The sequence below is a fragment of the Myotis yumanensis genome, unplaced genomic scaffold, assembly GCF_028538775.1.
Source record: "Myotis yumanensis isolate MYYU_CA2020_CCGP unplaced genomic scaffold, mMyoYum1.0.hap1 SCAF_6, whole genome shotgun sequence".
NCBI classification, from domain to species: Eukaryota; Metazoa; Chordata; class Mammalia; order Chiroptera; family Vespertilionidae; genus Myotis; species Myotis yumanensis.
The window spans coordinates 10,785,857-10,801,102 of NW_027223757.1; the positions used below are offsets into that span (position 1 = coordinate 10,785,857).

General features: G+C 39.6%; 1 protein-coding gene across 5 annotated transcripts in view; it reads left to right on the top strand.

Moving 5' to 3' along the window:
* The window catches only part of DSE (dermatan sulfate epimerase), a 57,076-nt gene that overhangs the window by 15,700 nt on the left and 26,130 nt on the right, over positions 1-15,246 (top strand). For 3 of the 5 annotated variants that reach the window (XM_070417512.1, XM_070417511.1, XM_070417509.1), the window contains one exon: positions 11,271-11,739. In XM_070417512.1, coding sequence (XP_070273613.1) covers positions 11,324-11,739 — 416 coding nt within the window. In that variant the 5' untranslated portion in view covers positions 11,271-11,323. Of the gene's footprint in view, positions 1-5,786; positions 5,827-11,270; positions 11,740-15,246 lie in introns of those variants that run through there. The other 2 variants (XM_070417513.1, XM_070417514.1) reach the window with 2 other exon arrangements.

The following is a 15,246-nucleotide window of genomic DNA, read 5'->3' on the forward strand; positions in this document are numbered from 1 at the left end:
AAACTGTTGCACTCAGGTTTAATGCCACCACAGGGAACAGACGGAAGTCAGCAGAGGGAACGGTCCACAGAGCAGACGAAGCCTGGGAGAAACCAAGCACAGCAACTGCGACAGCATGTGCAGAGCCCCAGCGTGGTGTCCAGGGCTTTTACGGAGTTCAGTGATGTGGGCGTGCAGCGCCTGCGTGACTGACTTCAAATCCTAGACTCCCACAGCAAAGATAGTTTATCGTAAATCATATTTAGTATAAACTGTCTGATCAAACTGGTACCGTATGGCTCAAGGCCTCAGTTATACAAAAACAAAACAAAACAACAAAAAACAACAACAACAAAAATCTCCTATCATATAATAAAAATAATCCTGTTATTTGCAGATTTTTAATATTTCCTACCACTTTTGTGAGATCATACTATGTTAGTACAGTTTTGGTAATATTATTATACTTAAAATCCTTTTATTATTGAAATATTAATGTATATTGAATGTAACATTATCATATGTAAAATCTTTCTTGAATAATTGGTGTTTATTGCATGTAATATTATCATATGTAAAATCTTTTTCTTGAGATATTAATGTTTATTGCATGTAACATTATCATATTTAAAATCATTTTTCTTGAAATAAAAAAACTAGAAAAAAAAAAAAATCTCCTATCATTCAGAATATTACAAGGGCTCTAAGCTCAGCTCCCCTGAGTTAGACTAGGGCCAGTACTGAAGACAGGCCTGTCTTAGAAATGTGCAGTGTTTGAACAATAGGCCTGCTGTGTTAACCCTTTTCTGTCCAGCATGGTAGGGCCTTGAATATGGATAGTATCAGTGCTTCTTAGAGTCATTACCATCAGGGGTGAACTTATAGGACCTGATCCTGGAGGAGATGATATGAGGACATACCCAAAATGTATAGTTTTGGCTAAATTCATAAATGCATGAACCAGAGGAGATTGCATATAAGAGATTAAACGTGTTTGGTGGTACTTTGTCTAAAAAATCTGTAATTGATGTCTTGACTCATCCCACAGAAGTTTGCAACTATTGGACTAGGAGAACAGAGGAATATGTGGTATTGCCTGGCATCAGGAAAGAGGTAGAAAAGAGGAAAGGTGGCCTGGAAGCTGACGTTAAGGCAGAGGAATTGGCTCATGTGACAATGGAGCCTGAGAAGTCCTGGTGTAAGTTCCAGTCGAAAGGCAGGAGAAGACTGATATTCCATCTCAGGGAGGGAGGGTGGGGGGATGGTAAAGGCGAGGGGTGGGGGTGAAGGTGGGGAGGGGGTAGACAGAGAGAAGGCTCTCCTTGTGGTGTATCAGTAAGTTTGATCTCTGTCTGTAAATTTGGTTAATGAAGAAATTGTATTAGATTGGAAGACTTTTCTCCTCCGATGTGTTCAGTACCTTGGAATATGTATCTTGAAAGTTGTCAGTGTGCAGTTGAGCAGGAAGAAGGAGAAACCTCTTGGCATCAGTACTTTGTATTTGATATTTTTAGTCTCTTGAGAGTCTTCAAGGTTGTGAATGCACAATACACTATATCTGTTTTTTATGAGCACTTCCTGGTAGCATGGTGCACTTCCTTTGGGTGGGAACGACCTTGGGGTTCTTCTTGAGAATGTGATGATGCTTCTACAAGCCCTCATTGAACACTTTGCAAATCCGAAGCACCCTTGTATTGCTTTACGTGTACCCGGTAGTTGAAGATCACAGAAACCCTGTGAGGAAGGTATTATTATTTCACCCCTTCTACAGCGGAGAAAGCAGGGACATAGCTAAGGATGTCGTGTTCCTGGGATTCAAACCCTGGGAGTCTGGCTCCAGCTGGTGCCCTCAACCACTAATCATATTCTGAGGTGAACGATGGTTAACTAGTATTTTGAGGGAACACTTGGCAGAAAGTGGTGTTTTGTAGGTGTTATCTCATTTAATCTCTCAACCAGGCTATAACACAAATGCCATTTTTATCTTCCCTTTAAATGAGGGATGAGGCTTAGATGGTTAGCTTGTTTGAAGCCATTCAGTGGTGAAAAAAGCCATTCTGGCCTCTGTGCCCGTCCTCTGAGCCACCTCACCATCTGCCCTCGTGACTCGATGGCAGGAAGAAAAGTTTTACTTTTGTTTTCATGAGCATTTCATGGTTTAGCTTAACTGTTATTTGAAACTATGATGTTATATTTAGCTATTGGCTTCATTATCTCTATTCATCTTCTTCTCTATGCTTTATTATTTTGTCAGTAATGCCAGAAAAGAGTGTTTTCATGCTTAACGCTCTTGCTGAGAAAGCTATAGGTGGTTTCTCAGATCCTTCCAGAATATCTTTGGTTACTTACTGCGTAGAAAAAATTTGAAAACAAAGATTGTTAATTTTCTTTTGGGGTTAGGCACAGTAAGTTAAATAAATGGCTTTGGACTAAGGGAGACATAACTTTTAACTTTAATGCCAGACAGTAATGCAAATACTGCAGTTAAAAACACCACCACCAAAACCTCAGAAACACCAGTTTCTTTGATTTTTTTATCCTATAGTTATTTAGGGCAGAGCATAGTTTTTCTTGTTTACTTTGTGTTCTCTGACTAGCACATTTCCTAGATTTAATAGCTGGTAAAGACATAGCTGAATCAATTAATTTTTTTAAAATATATTTTATTGATTTTTTACAGAGAGGAAGGGAGAGAGATAGAGAGTTAGAAACATCGATGAGAGAGAAACATCGATCAGCTGCCTCCTGCACATCTCCCACTGGGGATGTGCCCGCAACCCAGGTACATGCCCTTGACCGGAATCGAACCTGGGACCTTTCAGTCCGCAGGCCGACGCTCTATCCACCGAGCCAAACCGGTTTCGGCAATCAATTAATATTTATAAAACATTCTTACCCCCAACATAGGGAATTGATACTCTAATTCTGGAAATCAGTACATTGGAAAAGTTAATACCTATGCTTCAAATACTACTTTTGAAAAGATTGAGAATACCAAAAATAGTTATACTCAACATTAAATTATTCTGATAAAAAGATCAGAATAAAAAATTCTGAAAATTCTTTAGGATATTGTACTCCAACACCATGTGGAAAATCAATTAAATATGTAATAAAGAAGTACGAATCAGATGCCCAAGTGTTAGACTGCTCGATAAACTAGAACTTACTTATATCTTAGATAGTCTAACCATTTCATTTTCTCCCAGCCTTTGTAAAGTAAAATTAAGTACTCCAGTAGTTGCATCAGTGACTTTGCAGACTCCCCACCTCTACCCTGCTTTCTCTTTGGCTCCATGAAAATGATACAGATTTAACTTCCTTTCTACATTTCCTAAGGCAATCACTCTCTCAAAAGCTGGATCTTAATGGTTCTTAGTTTTGTAACAATGTGCATCAGGCAAAAGCTCTACTACTCAGTGCCTCCAGTTTGATATCCACTACAGTACTCCTTCAAGTAGTCTCTGGTGAATGGGAGATGGAACGAACCTTCAGACTTGACACCGGAAACTATGTGTGGCCGTTTTAAACTTACTTCAGATTCATTATTCTTCTCATAAGAGAAAGTTATACAACTATCATTGCTGATGTAGGAAAGCAGTGAGTTTCAGATGTATTAGGAGACAGTGTGGTACCTGCAGGAAAACTTCCTTGGGCACAGTGTAGAAATGTTCTTGGCCTGCACAGAGCTGCACTTAAACTTACAAACCTAACCCACAGTTTCTCAGTGTTGAGTGCGGAGGTGGTGAACACCATCATTATACAGTGTGGCTTTGCTGTGTGGGTTCAGGGTTATAATTACTCCCTCAGTAGTGTGTGTAAATTCTTGGGGGTTCCGTCTGGTATAATTTCATATTGTGGATTTTTGTTTGGAAATGACTTTTTAGGGAGATATAATTCATTTCACCCTTAAGTAAGGAAACAATAAGCCCTCAGTAAAAGGCACTTTCATTTTGATTAAGAGCCCTTGGTTTTAAAAAATTTTCTTTTTTTGGCTGAGTCCACAGACTTTACACATCAGGGAGTATAATTTTAGGGAATGATTGTATAGTACCCAAACCATATGTTTTCTTAGGATTTGACATATTTAAGAATAATGCTCAATTTATTTCACTACAAAAATTTACCAAGAAAACAAGGTTTATTTTGCTATTTAAAAAAATTACTTTTCAAAAAATTATTCTAAATCTACATTTAATAAAATTGAAATAGAAAAGCCAGGAGAACTTTTAAAATGTGTACCTTCTATTAAAATATGCGGAAACAGTGAGGTTAGTAAGTATGAGACGACCATGGCAAGATGTTTCTCAAATACTTGGGAATAGGGTTTCTCTGAGAGTTAAATCCTAAAATAGATCAGAGAAGGAAACGGGCATCTCTGTTAGGATATATAGAGTGCCCAGGCCATCAGAGTTTTCCTAAAACCAGATTGGAGGCTCAAAGAGGGAGGGAACTTGGGTTTCAATGAAAGCATGAACAGGGAAGGAAGAGGTGTAGATGCTAACTTCTACAGTGTCTACACATTTTTCAGGGGTGAAGGTATGATGTCAGGGACATTCAGCTGTCTGGTCTGTTGGATTGTTTTAGGGATATGGGTGGGAGGCATTTGACTGTCCTAATCATGTAACTAATTCCTGGGCCATCTATTGGGGGTGGCAAACTGCAACAGCTACTCTTGGGTGAGCTTGGTGGGGGTGGTGGCAGGAGCTGCAGGGATGTACATTTGCTCTTCTTTCCTAAATGTCATTACAAGTTAATTTTTAAAATGTTGTTTTTAATGGTATCCCAGATGCTGACAATACAGCTTCCGTTCCAATGCAGTTACGGTGGTGAACTTGACTGGTTAAGTTGCCCCAAGCCTAAGGCCCTTCCCACTTCCTTTGCTCTGATTCCTGTTCACCAGGCAATTATCTAATAACTTTACTTCCTGTGCAGTGTTACGACAATATTTCCCAATCTGCTTGATCATTGTATTTCTCATAAATGAATGCAGACATTCTGGGAGTAGAGTTTCAGTTTTATTAACATTGCAAAGCATCTCCTAGGCTGATCAGCTGAGGTGTTGATGACAGCGACTGAAACAAGACTAGACCCTGGATTGAGGTTAGCTCAGTGGTCAGCAAACGGTGGCTCACGAGCCACATGCAGCTCTTTGGCCCCTTGAGTGTGGCTCCTCCACAAAATACCACGTGCGGGCGCGCACGTACAGTGCGATTGAAACTTCGTGGCCCATGCACAGGGGTCCGTTTTCAGCCCGGGCGAGTCTATTTTGAAGAAGTGGCGTTAGAAGAAGTGGGGGGTGTCGGTCGGTCGGGCGACGGGAGCCGCGGCGCGGGGGAGGTACATTGTTTTCAGGCACCTTTGCTGAGGTCCATCCCTTCCAACTCTCCCATCCACTCTATCTGAAACAAGTATACAAGACGAGTGTGGATGGGAGAGTTGGAAGGGATCGACCTCAGCGAACGTACCTCAATCAGATTGAGGACGTTTTTAGCAAAGGCCAGTTTAGGAGTACCCTAATTAAGTTAATAACAATGTACCTACCTATATAGTTTAAGTTTTAAAAATTTGGCTCTCAAAAGAAATTTCCATCGTTGTACTGTTGATATTTGGCTCTGTTGACTAATGAGTTTGCCGACCACTGGGTTAGCGCATCAATTCTGGCAAGGGCAGCAGGTGTCCCCCAAGTACTCACGTCCCTTCCATAATATAGATTCGTTACTTGGAAACAGCCAGAGATTGTAGTATTTCCCAGCCCCTGTTATATCACTTGGCCTTTCTTTTGAAAGAATACAGCAAGAAGCCGTCACCTTTTGTACACTGGCCATGGGAAGCAGTCAAACTCAGGTACAGCAATAGTTTATTTTGTTGTTACTCTTTTCTTTTGGGGCAAAACCGCCAACGAATACTTGAAAATATTCAAGGGTCATATGCTTTCCTTCCTAGTGAGTGTTGAGCTTACTGTGAATGATGTGTTGAAGCGTCAGGAGGATTGTGTTCAAGTTGTAGCTGTCTCCAAGTGGCATGACCTTGCCCTAGTCTGTTAACATCTCTGATTCTCTTGCTTATAATATTCTTTTTCTTTCAAATAAAATATTTTATGGGTAGGTTAGTACAATTTTACATTTCTAAAACTTCTTCCCTTTTATTAAAAATTACAAATTTTTATTGAACTCTTACTTCATATCAAGGTCTATGATAAGTGTACTTAATCTTCCCATTAGGTTGGGATCATTTTATGAATGAGAGAATAGAAACTTCGAGACCAGAAGTCAGTTGATCAAAACTAGTAGACAGCCTGCTCAGTGTTGCTCAGTGGTTGAGGGTGCACCCATGCACCAAGAGGTTTCGGGTTCAATTCCCCGGCAGGGCACATGCCCTGGTTGTAGGATTCCCCTGTGGGGGTCATGCAGGAGGCAGCCAATTGATGTTTCTCTCATTGATGTTTCTATATATCTCTCCCTCTGTCTTTCTTTTTCTCTAAAAATCAATAAAAACATATTTAAAAACAAAACAAAAGTAGTTGCACAGCTGGGATTATACTCATGTCTGCCCAACTCAACACGTATTATGTTAGACTTTGGCACATATTATAAAGGGGGTTAGGTGAATATTAGAAAAGGGTTTTTAGGCCATCTTAACTTGGGATATGTTTTACTTTATACAAGGTGATTTCTCTCTTCCATTCTTATGCATTCTATATTTTAAATTTTTTTTAATACTTTCTATATTTTCTAAAGCCAGAGGAATTGAAAGAACTTTTGTACTGCTATGCATTTCATTTTTAAACAATCCCAGACCACTTGGAAACCCACTTCATTTTCGAAATTTGATGGACTAATTTAGTTTTCAGTTCTTTTCATTTTCATACTCTTTCTGTGCTTTCCTTGTGTACGGATGGCAGAAATGTTGTTGAATTGTTAAATGTTTGGTTACAGGAAAGGACCTTGGCTTAGGATTTAGGAAATTCGGGTTCTAGCTCTGCCTCTGAAGTTTAAGATACTGAATAATAGCATATAGTAACTCTTAATACTGTTTTGCCACATTAATTTATTGTAAATAAAAGATCAAATATGTGAAAAGCATTTCACAAAAATATTTCTCTGTGTGTCAGAAATCATAATAGCTACAGTGGACAGTTGGAACCAGAACTAAAGCAAAATAATTTTAGGTTTATTGTTGTTGTGTGAGGACCTGCTTACGATTTGGACATCTTGTTAAATGCTTGTTATATCCTTTGGCTTGGCCGAAGCAAAATGCCAAACTAGGATTATTGTGGATAGATGACCAAATTGCTACCTGAATTATTTTGTAGTGACAGGTTAATTCTTAAAGGACTATATTGTATTAATTAATTAGGTCTAAATTAGGGAATGTTTTGCTCTCTGAGCTTTGTAGAGGGAGACAAAAGAATGGGAAAGAAAACTGGATTGGGGAAGCTAGCCTATGGTAGTGGAGGAGAAGAGGAATGACTCTTGGGGGGAATGGGGCCTAATGGAGTCTTTGAGAAACATCCTGAGAACTGAGTAATGGGTAAACTGTATTATTAGAGTCAGCTGCGGAGGTCACCTGTGCTTTTGCCATATTGAAAATGCCATGCTCTTTCTTGAACTGGGCCAAGTGCAACTCAAAGATTTAAGTGAGTTGGCTCTGCTCGTCTGCAACGTAATGAACGAGGTGGAAAATGCCTTGAGAGGTCACTCACAGACAGAATGGTTTGTCCAGGGGAGTGTGTGTGTGTGTGTGTGTGTGTGTGTGTGTGTGAGAGAGAGAGAGAGAGAGAGAGAGAGAGAGAGAGATGTGGTAGGGGGAGTAGGCCATTCTGGTAAACTCATTTGCCTTTAATGGCCATTGTTTCACTCAGCATTCCCAGTACCTCCCAAAGCTCAACAAATTTTGCCTTATCTATTTACTTAAAAAAAAAACAAAGACCACAAACTTTTAATACTTAAACGTATCAGAAACAAGAACTTTATATACCTGTTGAAATTTCACGTTTGCTGTGCTATAGTTTTTCCTAATGAAATAAGTAGGTCAAATTAGCATAAGACCAGTCCATCTGTAGTCCACCTAAAATTATCTTGAGGAATGTTCCTTTCATCTAATTTTAGCTCTTCTCTTTACAGAGTGGGTCCACAGGATGCCAGGGTAGAGGTCAAAGGGGAAACCCAAAGACTGCAAATAAGGGCTTTTTGATGGAATTTTCTAAATCAACTTAAGCTGGTAGATGGGAATTAGGTTTCCCTATAGATTATCAGACTAAAGCAAGTTTGAGTTAGACTTTAGTTAGGTTTAATTTTTTCCTTTCTTTCTTTCTCTCTCTTTTTTTTTTTTTTGGAAAAACACACAATACTTTTTAGGCTGTAGGAGTTTCTAGATCTTATGTTTCCCTCTGTGGGTTTCCTAGCAGACTTTTTTCTGAAAAATTCTAAACTTGGGTTGGCTTCAAATAAGAGGAACTAAGGTTTCTTCTTGTTGATTTTAGCGATCATATCTACCCTGCCAGCTCTAAGCCCAGGAGTTAGCTCAGTTCAGCCAGAGTTTATGAGCTGCCTTTTCTGTGTCAGGCACAGTGCTAAGCCCTGTGATGCAAAGAGGAAGCTATGGTCCTGTCTTCTGTGAGGCGCAGCATATAAACAGCCAAAACAATCCAACGCAATACAGCTACGTGCCAGATACAGCAGAAATGAGCTCTTTGGGCAGAGCAACAAAGGCCTTAAAAGCTGGGAGAGCACTGGGGGCTGGGCACGTGGAGTGTGATACGAGGGGGGCAGCACACAACTTACGCCGCGATGAATGCTGTGGGTTTTTTCTGCCCAGGCAGTCTTCATCGAAGATCATTCTGCAGAATTTCTGTGGGCTCTGCCTTGGCCCACATGGAATTCCAAGAAGAATTAACGTTTTACACGTGCGGTAACACACAGCCTCGCTGCCCTGACACCCTCACATGAATTTGAAGTAATAACTAGGGAACCTTCAGTTGGCATATTGAGATGGCATCATTCCCAAAACAACATCGTAATGCGGTTCTGTGCCTCAGAAGCAACTCTTCTTGTTTAAACACTACTCAGGCACAGCCTACCCAACGTATTGGAAGCAATGTGGCAGAATGTGGCAGAAGTGGCTGGGCTCAGAGTATGCGTCTCAGATTGTGAGGGACTGTCTGGAGCAGCCTTGACTATGTCAATGACCCTGGACTTAGCTAGGGGGATTAGATGCCTAAGGAAAGAGAAAAAGCTTAAAACCAGTCAGCCTTAAGCACCTTTAGGGAATGTTTGTAGAGAGTCTGAAATAGGAAATTTCTAGTCTACACATAGCTATTACCCCACCCACCCCCATAACCCAAGCCACCCCCTTCTAGAACTTGAGGTACGCATTCAAACACTAGTAGCAGACAGATCTTCTGTTCTATGCATGTAGGGGTCAGTTAAAGGAGAAACTTCTAACCCATCCTCACTCTGGGTACCTAAGCTCCCACAGTGTTCATTGTATTGATGTCTGCATTCAATCTTAGACTTTGGGGGATTTAATATATACAGGCTTTAAAAAATTTATTAGCATGATTGTCCTCTGAAAAGAGCAAGAAATAAACCTGGGATTGCAGGGAGGGGGCAGTGAGGACTGAGCATTACTTCAGACCCAGCCACACCTCTGTGTTGCCAGAGAACCACACCCCTTCTTAGACACAACCACAGCCGATTATTGCTTTTGGCCAGGTCTCTGACCTTGAAGGATCCAGACAGCCGCCTTGAAGCTTTGGGTGCTAGACATAATATGGGCAGAGTCCTAGAGTTATTTCTCTTTTATATATTTTATTTAGCATGCCTATACTGATTTTTTTTAATTCACCACAAATTCTCTTGAAGTAAATCTAAAATGCTTTACCAAACCACTGCCATTGATGTCATTACGGTACAGAAAGTCTAAAGCACGTTCAGAAATATAAAGAATGCTAGGACTTATGGCAGCATCCACGGGGGATGCCATATTGCTCTTCTCTTGGAGAGCCAGCAAGTTGGGAATCTGGATTGATCTCTGATGTGTGTGTTAAATCCTTGATTTCCTTTCTTCTGAATGTGCTGAGACAGTTTTTTCTTGGAAAAATAGTTGATGTTCAGCTGGGGAGGTTGATTTTTCTCCATCAGTTTACCCCTTTAATAATTGAAAACTACTGTTCATTATTTACATAAAACTGTCTTTTACTGGTCTGCTTTCTATAACCTTTCCCCTCTGAAGAATTTTAAGAATTCCCTGACGTTGCTCTAGGGGATTTAATGCGTGCTTTAGCCCAGATGTGAGACATAGACTAGGACTAGGCTGAGGTTCCTTTTTTTTTTTTTAATATTCCTACATTTGAAAGACATTCTTTTAACCTCTGAGCAAAGCTGCCACTGAAAAAAAAGAACTTTTAAGAAAATTAAGTAGTTAAAATATGTGAGTTTGGTTTAAATGTCTGATTTACTGAATGAAACCAAAATCCCATATGCAAAATGGAAAAGTAGACAGTAGTTTCAAATAATAAGGGGGAAATGCCCACGTGTTATTCTAGCCTTTTGATTCTGGGATCTTGTTTTCTGAATGAAGGCGTGTCAGCTTCCAGTCCCAGCAAGCCCGGGCCAGGTCTTTCCCTCATGCTCGTGCTGTCAGCCCAGGGGACACGCGGACCCAGCAGACGTTTTCCCTGCTTTTGTCTTCTCTGTCCCACCTTCTGCGGACACAGTGAGGATGTTTAGCTTTACTCGTGATAGTTTGTCTGCTTGCATTCTTATAGATGTATTGATCCTAACCCCCAGTTCAGAATATAGAATGTTAGGGAGAGGTTAGGGTGAAGGAGGCTCTGCTATAAGCAAGACAGGATTTTCCATTTTTTCCTAATGTCCATTCAGATTCCCAGATGGCATTTCACCACTAGCTTTTGGTGAATGTGGTTTTCATATTAGTGGCTAAAAAAATAACCATCAAGCCTAAACTTTTAGCGTGACAAAAATGTGACAAGAATGCCTACTTACTGCAAGTATTATACTGTTTTCCCAAGTCCAAAGTTCTGTTTTCCACAGTGTATACATATCTGATGTATCATGCCTAATTAATTAAATAACTGATTAATTGACTTTAAATTATTAGGTTTCAGTAAGTACATATCTTCCTAGTTCAAATTTCGTTGTATTAAAAAATATCTAAATTTTCAATCCTTGGACCTTTTCCTAGTGAGTTCACTACCTGCCATATGCTTCTACTTTGCCGTGTTTCCTTGGTTGACATGTCCTTCTTTTCTTGTTTTCCTCCTGCAGTATCTTTCGAAGATGGTTTGGCTGCCTTGGAGGTTTGGAGATCTGATGCCACGATGAGGACTCACACACGGGGGGCTCCCAGTGTGTTTTTCATATCTTTACTTTGCTCCGTGTCAGCCTACATCACTGACGAGAACCCCGAAGTCATGATCCCCTTCACCAACGCCAACTATGACAGCCACCCGATGCTGTACTTCTCCCGGGCGGAGGTGGCGGAGCTCCAGCTCAGGGCCACCAGCTCCCACAAGCACATTGCCGCCCGGCTCACCGAGGCCGTGCACACCATGCTGTCCAGCCCCTTGGAGTACCTGCCCCCCTGGGATCCCAAGGACTTCAGTGCCCGCTGGAATGAAATTTACGGCAACAACTTGGGTGCCTTGGCGATGTTCTGTGTGCTGTATCCTGAGAACATCGAAGCCCGAGACATGGCCAAAGACTACATGGAGAGGATGGCAGCTCAGCCTAGTTGGTAGATTTTTGTCTTTTTCTTCTTCCTGTATTAACTCTGCAATTTAAAGAAACGAATTTATACTCAGATGAAATCTCAAGAGGCCAGATTTTCACATACTTGTTTGTGTGTGTGTATGCATGCGCATGTGTGTGCGTGTGTGTGCGTGTGCGCGCGTGTGTGTGTGAATGAAAGGACTTACTTGTTATTTGTGTTGTCAGTGGCTTATCTAACATCCATAGTTTCAAAAGGGCTAGTAACGTCCATGTTTAAAGTTAGAGGGAAAATATTTAGATACAACCTAACCAAAGAAAAAGTAATTTGTTGGATTGAGTAAACAGTAACATTTTGACTGTTGAGAATTTTTTCCACCTTGTTTAAAAAGCACACATTACTGTCATCTGGCTGTAGGTTCTGATTGACCCCCCCCCCCCAAGTGGTTCAACCTCTATGCAGCAAGAAATTTCAGGCAATTAAAATCTATTTTTATGATAGGAGCTAAAAGTAAATGTGATGGGATTATTTTGTAGTCTGTAAACAAGTTCTTATCCAGTTGCCAGCAAATTAGCCAAACCTGTAGGAAAACTAGTGTTGTAGTGTAATTGTGTAAGGAATTCTTATCTATACTAATAAAAGCCTATGTGGTTGTGACACCCTCATGCCGTGATGCCCTCATGCTGTAACAATCCATCACCAGGAGGCTGTTTGCGCAGCGGGCATGCATGGGTGGTCAGGGACTTGATGCTGTGTGTGCAGTGCGGAGTCGGGACCCCCCGGCTCTGGCCTACCTCTTTGGGGCAATCCATCAAGGAGCCCCAGATGGGTGGGGGGGCCTACCTCTTTGGGGTGATTGCTCCCGCACTGTGGGAGGGCACAGGCCAGGCTGGGGAATCCCCCTCCCCCCGAGTGCACAAATTTCATGCACCAGCTCTCTAGTTATGTAATAATTTACTTTCAAAAATTCAAGATTTGAGGACAAACTTCCTCTTTTTGATTAGTTTAACTTTATTTGTTTTTAATTTGTTTCCAAAAGATATGGATAAGTAGATTAAATTAGAGAATCTATGTAATCTTACTTAAGCTATGTCTTAACACATATGCATGGCTCAGTTACACTAAAAAAAATTACAAACTATATGATATCCTTTTAAAATTACATAAACTGCTACTTGTCATAGGGCTAGAGAGAACTCATTGTTAAGTGCTTAGAAAACTCAGTGAATGTATTTAATGCTGTGATGAATTAGATCTCCCATGAATTACATCTTGCATTTCATAGGGGTGAGGAATGGTAGTTTGCAAGCTTCCTGAGTTTTGCCAATAGGGCAAAGAAACTTAATTCTTTCTAAATTTCTGCTAATAAGGTAAAGACTATTGTTTGCTTATAGAGTTTGAAGGATTTTCTAGAATTTCTCAATGAAAAAGATTATGGAAGAGTTGTCATTAAATCCCTAACAGAGCTGATTTTTTAAGACTTCTTAGTTAGATATGTCTAGTCATTTTGAAGCTTTTACAATATTTTAGATAGAAAAGAACCTTTTTAAAAAATTTTGTTTCAAAGCTGAGCCATGTATGCAGTAGTTTCTGACTTTGGCATTAATTAACTGATCTTATTTTATTGACACCAAGAAAGAATATAAAAGATGTATGAAATTTTATTTGATAGTTGAGTTACAAGATTATATTACATCACATGTTATAATTACCTGACATTGTGTAATTAGTTAAACTGGCAAGCATCTTTATTTAGAAAGAAAACTTTGTTGTCTTATAAGGGTACTTTTTTTTAAAGCTCTCCTCACCCACCCTTTTTTTATATACATAGTGAAATTTGACAGATTAAGATACTGGTGAAATTGTTCCAGAGATATAGTTACTGTAAAAAGTCATCTATTTGACCTCATAAAAGAGTAGTTGACTATGAAGTATCATTTCCTTAATGGAGATTATTTTAGCACAAATATAAAAACATTAAAAGAATTGAATGACTAGTGCAGTTTTATTTACTATAATATAAACATTCAGGCATATAAATGTCAGCTTGAATGAATGCTGTTAATAGAGAGGATTAGACTCTTATCATAAAAGGAGAATAACTGACTTCATATAAAAATGAAAAGTTTTACATAGTTTCTACAGGCTTAGATTTACTGGTTTTTGGAGATGTGTAGAAATTTACTAGAGGGCTAGTACTTTATTCATGGTAATATTGATAAAAATGGGTATAACCCTATGCCATTATCCAGTAGCGTGTAAACCAGTCTGTGACTTAATAGAACTGAACAATTGACTTCTTTTGCTTGACCTCCTAGAAGATGCAGGTCACAAATTGAGAATTTACTTTTACATCTAGTTTCTAGCTCCAGAAGTGATCCTAGCATAAAAATTTGAGCTACTGGAACATTTTGTCTTGGCAAGTACTGTTACTAGGCTGTGTTTTTTAATCGTTTTGTGGAAATTTTAACTTTCTAAAAGCTGCCACACCTAATCCTTAGACTCTTAAATTCTCACTTAAATTTGTAGTTGAACATAATCACTTTTTTGACAATTTAAAACACTGTTAGATGTTTTTCTAGTTCAACTATCTCTTTAAATCAACTAAATCATATGTCCCCATTATGCACAGAGAAGTATATTGTGGGTATGGTCATTGTCTTAGGATAGGTTCACCTATATTTGGTTTTTAGGGGGTGGGGGGAGACTAATTCTTATTTATAAAAAATCAATAATCAGTAATTCATATTTTGGAATTTTTAAGTAAAGTGTTCTACAAGGCTTCATCAGATTTGCTATATTCACCATTTTCCTTGAAGAACATTCCTACTGTTTCGAAAACCACTAAATTGTGTTCATTGACTTAATCAACAAACATTTATTGAGCATCTGTTGTATGTCATACCCAGTGCAGGGTGCTGGGGACTCAGAAGGGATGCAAACATTGGGTATTTGAAAGCTAAGCGAGGCCTATATCCTCTCCTCAGAAATGAGTGTACGGTCATTACGAACTTACCAGGTGCTTCACGCTGCACTCCAGTGCAGTGGAAAAGTGCCAGGTCTGTAGTCACATGGCCTGGATTGGAATCCCAGCCTCCCTTCTTCAGCTGTTTTACTTCAGACTAGTTTACTTACCTTGTTTGAGCCTTAGCATTCTGATATATAAAGTAACAGTAACAGTGGTATCTACCTCATAGGGTTCCTAGGATTAAATGAGGTAAAGTACTTAGCACGGTTTCTGTCACACAGTAAATAAGAAAAATGACAACTATGATAGTTATTGTTACTGTTATTTACTTAGCACTGGACCCTGTTTGGTTTATAATTTGGTATATGTAGCTCTAAGGAAATAGTATTTGTTTGGTATTAATTTGGAGACTTTACTCATTTTTGTTCAGATTGCTCTCAAAACTAGAACATCTGTGTAACTCATAAAATTTTCCTTTTCGCTTTATTGCATTAAAACTTTCAGCAATGCTCCCCTGGGCCCTTTATGCATCTAAGAATCTGATGCTGATGCCAGTGAGGAAGGCT